The 9,908-nt window shown below is 32.2% G+C and overlaps 1 protein-coding gene across 3 annotated transcripts in view; it reads left to right on the forward strand.

The window, feature by feature from the left end:
* The window catches only part of LOC122242746 (RPA-interacting protein), a 10,866-nt gene extending 2,533 nt beyond the window's left edge, over window positions 1-8,333 (forward strand). Inside the window, exons 2-7 of one of the 3 annotated variants that reach the window (XM_043000123.2) lie at window positions 602-768; window positions 1,655-1,749; window positions 2,040-2,144; window positions 4,215-4,315; window positions 4,456-4,587; window positions 5,641-8,333. In XM_043000123.2, coding sequence (XP_042856057.1) covers window positions 602-768; window positions 1,655-1,749; window positions 2,040-2,144; window positions 4,215-4,315; window positions 4,456-4,587; window positions 5,641-5,784 — 744 coding nt within the window. In that variant the 3' untranslated portion in view covers window positions 5,785-8,333. Of the gene's footprint in view, window positions 1-601; window positions 769-1,654; window positions 1,750-2,039; window positions 2,145-4,021; window positions 4,049-4,214; window positions 4,316-4,455; window positions 4,588-5,640 lie in introns of all 3 variants that reach the window. The other 2 variants (XM_043000124.2, XM_043000125.2) reach the window with 2 other exon arrangements.
* Window positions 8,334-9,908: the final 1,575 nt, after the last annotated feature.

Raw genomic sequence — 9,908 nt, forward strand, 5'->3', positions numbered from 1 at the left:
AAGAGGTGTGGTTGGGTGCAGTCTTCTGTCTAGAATTTTTATTTATTTATTTTTTCATGAATGTAAAGCAAATGATAATCTCATTACTATGTTACAGCTGGTAGCATTTTGTCCATGTTTTTGTATATACCTGCATTTCGAAAAGCTAGGAAGAAAAATATATATTGATATTGGAAAATCCCATGGACTATTTCAGGGTAATATGCATTTCATTTTGCTCATTTTGCATAACAAAAAATCATGGATCCCAATCACAGACATGTATAAAGCATACTGGTAGCTTAATTAAATACTTTTGTTTACATAAAACCAAAGGAATGACACTATACTGTGTAACTCAAACATTAAAAGTCTAATTTTTACAGAAAATTACTAGTATTGTTTACCCTATTCAAAAGGGAAGATATTTCAAAGTGCATGCTGATTTGTATAGATATGTTCATGACCATGAAATATAGGAAAGAATGACTTTAACTAAGAAAAGAAAGATACAAGTAGGAGTTGCTAATTTCATATTGTATTTATGTTTATTACTCACCTGTTAGGATGTGTACTTAAAATTAATGTTACAATATTAATTCAAAAACTTTCAACTTTGCAGCGCTGTATGGAGCGTCTTAGATCAAGCCGTTCGCAACTGGTAAACAGATTTCGTTCTGCAGGTGATGCCATCAATAACAACAACAATAGTCCTGCCAAGATGGTGCAAGATATCATGGAAATTGAATGGGCGGCTATCAGTCAAGGCAGTGTTTTTCCATCTCTGAAGTATGTTTTTTTGAAAATATTTGTTAATTAGTGGTGAAGAAGTTAAACATTTAAAATTTTGATATAGATTTTGCTCAATAGATATCAAGACACAGATTTAATAGCAAGTAAATGACTTTTTTCATTTCCTATTGCAGTTATTATAGACGATAGGAACTTAAAAATCAAATTAATCGAAATGAGAATTAAAGTAAATAACATTAATATTTTCATGTGATTTAAATAAAAAATATATTGCCAACATGCATGTGTTGAAGCAAGCGTACAGTATGGATGATACATTTGTGATAATTTTGTATTACTTTACCAAATATCTTGCATTAAAAATAGCTTTTGAAATGAAGAGCCTAGTCATGATTCTCCTTTGTCCTCAATGGATTTTTGCACAATTAGTCTTGCTTTGATAGTTCAGAAAGATTTTATAAAAAAAAATATTTATGATAATGTTATCTTATACTTACGTGCTCGAGTTGTGCATGCCTAAATATTTGGATTGTATGAATCTACCTGCAGGTACACTGATGCCTGATGACACAAATGAAATTTTGAATTATAAAGCAATTGTAGACCTTCCTGTCAATTTGTCAGATATGGAAACATTTCATGATCCATCTTGCCAGGATGCATTTTGGGTAGTTTATTTTAGACTTTACTGAAGTGCCAAGTCTGCACAATCCATGGTGATTTCATGACACTGCCACTATTGGATAAGTTGTAACATTGAATATCTTCTTTATTTGTGGTTTTCAATGAAAGTACCTTTGATGAAATCTTAGAATTAGTCACTATCAGTTCTATGTACTGTTCACCTTGGGGCTGATGCTTGTCATATCCTTAAAAATGATTATGTTTTTGTAACAAAGCTTTAAATACAAGAATTTTTCAGAAAACTTCCAGTTGGTTTTGAGGATATGCCAAAGGAAGATGATATGATGCTTCTTTCTCTTATGGAGGAGATCCAACAAGAGCTTATTAATGAGGGTTAGTGTAGATTCAAGTTAACAGTCTTATGTACTATTAAAAAAATAAGGAAAAAAGAAGAAAAATTATATATATATATTATATATATGTATATATATATATATATATATATATATATATATATATATATATATATATATATATATATATGTAACTTTTATCATAGATTTTGATATAGTTTGAAACAAGATTTTGTGAAGGTATTTTTATGTTCTTCACATTTTCTTACACATTAAACCACTCACAACAGGGTTTGTATTAACCTTATTCTGTTCCCGCTGGCAATATAGCAAGTGCGCACAGCTTCCCACTTAGAGATTTCTCAAGTCGTGAGGCTGCGCTGTACCTCTCAGAGCAATTTTCACCCAGCCCGTTCCAAGGGGTGACAAAAAGAGGTTTTGTATTTTTTAATTTTCATAGTCAAGAAAACTGTATATTCAAATGCAACTACAGTTTTCACATGCAAATAGAAGTATGTACATTTTGTGTATATGATGAAACTTCAGAACTATGTACAATGTGTATATATGGTGAAACTTCATGACATTATCTGTCGTGCTGTAAATATGCCAATAAGATATCAGGTCATCTGTTGTGAATGGATTAACAATATGAAGTAATGGTCTATAATGCTCTCATTGGAAATTTGTCTTTATTGTGATCAGATATATCATCTTGCCTTGGAAAGTTAGTATGGAACAGTAATCTGCTGTCTCCAAAATCCATTGATTATATTTATTGAAAGTACAAATGCTGTAGTAATTGAGTATACTAAGAAAATGTTATCTTATTCCCAATTTGGAAAGAATGTAGAAAATCCTTGAGAGATATTGTGATACCATGCTTAGTCCACCCTGTCCACTTCCACCAAACATGTTACCTCTCTCTCTCTCTCTCTCTCTCTCTCTCTCTCTCTCTCTCTCTCTCTCTCTCTCTCTCTCTCTCTCTCTCTCTCTCTCTCTCTCTCTCTTCTCTTCCTCTCTCTCTCTCTCTCTCTCTCTCTCTCTCTCTCTCTCTCTCTCTCTCTCTCTCTCTCTCTCTCTCTCTCTCTCTCTCTCTCTCTCTCTCTCTCTCTCTCTCTCTCTCTCTCTCTCTCTCTCTCTCTCTCTCTCTCTCTCTCTCTCTCTCTCTCTTTCTCTCCTTCTCTCTCTCCTTCTCTCTCTTTTTCTCTCTCTTTTTCTCTCTCTTTTTCTCTCTCTTTTTCTCTCTTTCTCTCTTTCTCTCTTTCTCTCTTTCTCTCTTTCTCTCTTTCTCTTTTTCTCTTTTTCTCTCTTTCTCTCTTTCTCTCTTTCTCTCTCTCTTTCTCCCTCTCTCCCTCTCTCCCTCTCTCCCTCTCCCCCCCCCCCCAACTGCACAAGAACTCCTCACACACTAACATCATTAGTTTGACATGCTTTTAGATCAGCCATATGTGCAAGATATCAAAGTTTAAACAACTGTACCCCTGTGTCTTTTGTTGAGACATCCACACATGTTCCCCAAAATAAGAAAATAGTAATATCAGAATTGGTTATCATGTTAATACTAATAGTACAGAATATTATTAACCTTTAGATGTATGACTGGTTTTCCTGGGCAATGAAGTTCCTATGCTTACAAAATATATGCCAATGCCAGATAGGTCCATTTAGTTTGTATATTGGTCTATACATGTATTTTGATGGGGTCGTATATTGGTCTATACATGTATTTTGATGGGGTCGTATATTGGTCTATACATGTATTTTGATGGGGTCGCCAGGCAATAAATAATTTGTTAAGAGTTTTTTTCCCTAATTTACTAAAGGAAAGGTTCTCTTCACTAGGTTTTAAAAGTAAAGGCTAGTAAATGCTTAAATTAATTGTCAGTTAGTAGAATAAATGTACAACAGGTAGCCCAAATGTTTGCTGTTGTATAAGGGGCAAGAAAGAAAATTTGTTTCAGTTAATCACATTTTGTACTTGTGATATGATGATTAACTCTTTTGTCATTTTATTTAATGTTCAAGTTTTAATATTTTTATCATTATTACTTTTGAAAGAGAATCATCAATTTTTCTTAAATTTCATATAAATACTAATAAAAGTCATAAGGATGTATATTTACTAGGATGTAAATAATATTTTATATATAGCTGAGTAAACATTATAATATTAATTAGGTCTAGATATTAGAAGTGAATGTGTGACCTACGTATTTTTTATGTCTAACAAACAATTAATTATTCTGATGGAATTAATGTTTGTGAGAAATGCATGGATTACTAATGTTTGTTATTGCATTGCATTACAGAGAAAGTCATAGATCTCATAAAAAAAAGTAAATAGGATATATTTCTAAAAATATTTATTGTTTGGCCTCATGAAATTTTTCATGTATATTTTCAGAAACTAAGCGATTACACATGATTTGAATATAATTGAAAGTATTTATTGATTCAGAATAGTGTATTTATTTTGATGCTGTTATTTGTTTCTCTTCGCAGAGGAGAGACTTTTGATTGAGGTACTAAATTATGATGCAGCAATGTTGGCAAGCCAAGTAGCTGCTCAACAAAATGAAGAAGTGATCTGTCCAGTTTGTCAGGTAAGTATCCACTCCTTGTATATATTTACATTTGTTAAACTCATACTGCTTCAGTATGTCATTAAAAGATAATGTTCAGACTTCATCAATTTAAGAATAACAGTATATACTGACACATAAAGGAATGCAAATATTTCTAGGTACAAGGTTTGCAAGAAGTGGCAAAGAGACAAGGTGCAAGCATAGAAGCATCTGGTGCTGAAGCTGCTGCAAATGTACTTGCCTGTGGTTGTGGATTAGCTCTTCAGGGGGCTAATCTGACACTTAATACTGTAAGTTAGCAATTTATTCTGTCATTTGTCCTTGATGTATTTTGTTTAAATATTGGTCTTTAAGCCATCATAGTTATGTTTATTTTTTCCCCATGACAAGTTTAGAAATGGTAAGTTCTGTTATTTCTTTCACTAAAGAATCTACTGCTATGTAGCTACTAATTGTTCGTAGATATTGCAAAATTTTAATAATCTGGTCTGTATAACAATATTACCTTTGTAGTGCAAGAATATCTATTCGTTCTGGCTATTTTCTAAAAAATAAGTAACCTTTCTCCCACCACTTGTTTCATGTTTTAACCTGTTGATGCAGGGAATACAGGTATACATAAAGTGCCAAGTAACCAGTAAGAGTATCAAAAATCAAGATTTTTCCCCTTAACCCATTGGTCGTGGTTTTAATAAAATATGTATACAGTCGGATGGCAGGTTTACATTGTTTGGCACGGTGCCATCCGCGTCTATGACCGACTCTGCCTTGGCAGCAAATCATGCCATCCACTGTCAATAGGTTAAAGTTCAAGGAAATGGGGAGTTCTGCTTGCTGACCAATTGACTCCATGATAATGACTAAGTGTTTGCAGAACCATCTAAGTATAAATAAGTACTAAAACAAAGGTGAAATGAGAGGAATGTTATAGCTGATGTTAGATATTAGTTTAACTAGTAGTTATTTGTTTAGAATTGTATTTTTTTGAGATCACATAACAAAGTCCCAGAGCAACAGAATGCACATAGAACCCTGAATTACTTTTACATGAGATAGCACTGAAGTATAAAGAACTTAAATATTTAGCAAACATTGCATCTGGAATAAATCATTCCCATAATGAGAGATAACTAAAATATATCACTGTGTGCTCTGCTTTGTAAAGATATTCATTTTTATTCCTACTTTTTTCTACAAAGTTCTAGAAATTCTATAAATTGATTTATTGTCATATCAATCTAGAAATTTGCTAAAAAAAATGTGCTGTTATATCTGTGTCTCAATCATAGGAAATGATTGCAATTGATTCCTAACAATTTTTTCTTGTAAATGTTTGTTTTCAGGTGAAATCCAGTTTAGAGAACACAATATCTCATCATGGCCAAAGCTGTGCAGGGCAGATGTCCTTCACCCCAACCACAGACACTCAAGGTGCCAATGTATTAATCACATGCAGTATCTGTGATTGGATGTCCTTCCTAGTGTAATTCCAAGCATTGACTTGCACATATTTTGAATTAAACTCATTGTACACAACTCTGCAATCAAGATTATGCTGTGAAATGTGAGAAGTTCCATTTTTCTTCCTCCATGTGGTGTGTGAGACTTTCTATAGCTTTGTAACTTTCCAATAGAACCAATTGTAGATGTCTTCTTGTTTGGCACATATTTTTCTTTAAATTTTAGTGATCACTGGTGAGCGTGCATTAAGACCATTTATATTGTATTATTTCATGATTTACTTATTAAGGCATAAGGTTTTTATATATAGTTTTAGTATTGTGTATTCATCATCATCTGAGAAATATATGCTGAGGCCTTATAAAATGACTGTGGTGTTTTACATCACATGTTTCTGTTGCATCTTACAAAGTGTTGTCAAGTGTTACATTTTTTTAAGCATATCCTTATAATGTTAGTTAAATTCTGCATAGTGGCTTTTAGTGATATCTTGTACATTTCATAAACAAAACTAAAAAAAAAGAACACCTAAAAGATGCCTAGAAACAAATGAGAGTTCTACTTTTAAAAGGACAGTAAGTGAAGAGAAAATAGCAACAGCTGAACATAAGGCATTATAAATAAACTAAGCACATGTTGCTATTTCATATTCAGTGTATATTTTGTCTTAGCCAGAAATCTTTAAATTAATCATGTACTTATAATTGCAGTGTGCCATTAAACAATATGTTAGTGAGCAGAACATACCAAAGGAATGATTTTAAAATGTAATCAAATATAGTTTTTAAAGGTTGACAATACGTTTATTTATCTAATTTTTGTTATTAATGTTATTTCATTTATATTATTGCTTGTTTTAACTACCTGTATGAATGGTTTCAAGCAGTGTTCCCTGTGTGAGAAACTAAAGCTTTTCATGTGAAATGAGGTTGGATGGTAATATGAAAGAATTCATTGGTTGGGGATTCTGCTGAGTGGTCTTTGGTTGTTAAACAATACCTCATATGAAGACATGCATTTTACAATAGAGAAAAAAAAAACATTTGCAGTATACATATTCTTATCTTTTGATATTAGTAAAATCAATTTAGAAATTTAGGTGCTGGGAAATATAGCCAATGAAGTATGGTTGAACTTGTAAATGTCTTGTCTTTATAAAGAACTTCTATTATGAGATTAATAGTGATGTTCTCTAACCCATTTTCAGCATAAAAAATGTAACATGAAAGTTTTGGGGTAAACCTTTTCTAATAGCCATTTGTATTGAATATAAGTAACCAATCATATTTTGTCTCCATTTTACTGTTGTGTATATTATGGATTTGGAATGGCTGTAGATTAAAAATTGAGAGATTATGAAGATTGTCACTCCTTGCCATAAATGGTCTGCCAGGTGAAGTGGAGTTGATGTATTGCGTTATTCAAGTTCGTGGTTTTTGGATTTTTTTGGTAAATCGCTGGTCATTCAGTGCCATATGTCATTTTGGTAATGCAAAGACATTAAAGTGGCATCTTTTTGTGATTTTTGCTTCTATTCTGTGATATTGAGGGAGTATTGTATTTAAAATGTATAAGCCTTCTGACACAAGTGGTGTGTAGAAAAGATTTAGATATAGGTCAGATTATGACTTTATTCTGTTTGAACCAGTCCTTTAGGTAGAACAACTGCATTTCCTGCAGTTTTTATCTTTTGTGACAATTGCTGTAATTTTAATCTAAGATCCTTCCAGATTACTTGATACTTTGTTGCATCAAAGAAACAAACATTGATAACTGAGATACTAGATAGTTACAAATGCCCAAACAAAACAAATCTGATGTGTGTTGTTTTGTGATGTTTCTGAAGTTCTGTGGTAATGTGTCAAATGTGTTTTTCTATGAAATGAAAATATTAGGTTTTGTAAAATCCTAAGGAATGCAAGGGTAAGTAATTAGTTTAAGAAAAATTATCAGAGTAGGTAACGTGTGAGTGAAAATACGTAAACCAAACCAAAACCAACCTGACAAAGAAAAGACGTTTTGTGTAGGTTCTGTGCAGATAGTTGTATACAGTTAAAATCTGTCTTTAAACTTGTAAATGCCTGTACTGTTAAGAGTGTGTGATATGAGCATAGGGAAATAAATGTGAAGTTTTATTTATATGTAGAAGTGGAAGTGTAAAATTATTGATTAAAATATACAGGCAACATAATGATTGAGTTAGTAGGTTTACACTAAACCATTTTAAAAAGGTTGTGTAATAAAGTATTTTTTCTTATGAACATATACTAAACATATATTGCCTAATCTTTTTGTATGCTGCATAAAATAAAATAATTCAAATTAGAATATAATACATCTTCTTATGCTGATGGTAGAAGTTCTACTGGTATGTCTTTCCTTGATCTATAAATTGTGGAATGTGCACAAGATTTTCTTCCAGAGTATTTATGCCTTTAGGTAATATTTGATTATGGGGTTAGATAGTGGAAAAAAAACCTTCAATATATTTTTTGGCCATTCATTCCAATTGCATTTTTATGTAACAAAAAATATTTTATATGTATTGCTAATTAAATTGTTATGAAGTTAAAAATGTAAATAAACAGTTATTCCTTCGAATTACAATTACTGCATCTATACGATTGGTATTAAATTCTAAAAACAAACAAACAAACAAACAAAAAAATCCCCAAAAGATAAAGAATACTTCAAACTTTCATTGTTGATGTTAAGCCGTCTCCAATTTGAAAGCAGTGATTAGCAGTTTATATAGATATTTCCTATTTTTCATAATCTGAGAGCAAACAACATTGTACTTGCCTTTGAGATGCACTCCCAATATTTAAATTATTACACCACTTTTATGTAGATTATTTTAATTTGTAAAAACTAACCGCAGATTGTTTTCCGCTTTTTGGTGCTGTGAACGTGAAGTGGTTATGTAATGTCTAATCTAGCACTGCATTTACATTTACGGAAGATGAAACCAGAAATTTCAGAATATCAAGGATAAAGACTTGTATTTTTAACAGTGGCTACATTGGGAACACTAGCAATAACAACAACAACAAAAATGAAATGAATTAATTGATGAACTACGGAAAGGTTGCTTTGATCCTTTAAGAAAAGTGAGAACAAGTACTTCATTGGATGATAACCGATATGATTGCTGCTAAAGAATCCTTAATTCTTTGCTGCTCTCCATTTAGCTCAGTCTCGCAAGGATTCCTACGGTCAGTATATTATTTTTTTTCATGTCAAACCTGTTTCAAATCTCTTAACATGAATGTGAAACTAATAAGAGCATTAGAAAGCTCTAAATCCCTTCATCTTTACATAAATATATTTAGTCTATATCCAAATCCATGCATAGGAAGAGCAAGTTGGACACATATTAGAGGCAGTATCTAGTACTGATACTATATATTGTTCAGATGGCCAATGTAACGTTAAATGCATGGATACATATAAAGTTTAGCATAAAAATGTTCCAGCTGATCTTGTTCCAGGAGCTGCAGACGAAACTAGCATTTGGGAACATTTTTGATATACTGGACACAAAACCTACAAATATTGATAGTCTAGTGTACTATAGACTGGTCGAACTGAAAACAAATTGTACACAAAAGAGCATTAAAGGTATTTTACCTAATTAAAATCAGCTAAAATCAAGTCTAAAACTCACACATGTAAATCTGCAAAAAGGGAAACAGTTGAGATCACATATATTTGCAGGCCAACATATTTTAATGGCAGAAATGATTTATTGGAAGTATTGATTTTATATTTTCTTAAAAAACAAAAACAAGGAAGGGAACATCATCCTTGGAAAAAAGGATATTTTAAGGAAATCTGAAAACAGTTGCAAGTCAAATCTAATGTATTTCTCCTATTATGAAAAAGTATTCGCTTTTCATCGGGCGCGTCCACAGGCAGACGAGCTTTGCACGGCAACCTTTGCTCGATCTGACATAAGAAATGGAGATACAGCGAGCAAAGCTTCACTATTACAAACTTTGTCAATATTACGGAGTATTGTTCGCAGTTTCTTCATTTCTGACATCAAGAAAAGATGGCCCACTTGGACTCGGCCGGAGTATTTTGTCACAGACATCGCTAATTGCAAATTCAATGGACATCAATTGCTAATCTATTCAGACGGTCGTGG

The sequence above is a fragment of the Penaeus japonicus genome, unplaced genomic scaffold (assembly GCF_977035675.1).
Source record: "Penaeus japonicus unplaced genomic scaffold, GWHDUDI00000001_assembly GWHDUDI00000012, whole genome shotgun sequence".
Classification (NCBI taxonomy): Eukaryota; Metazoa; Arthropoda; class Malacostraca; order Decapoda; family Penaeidae; genus Penaeus; species Penaeus japonicus.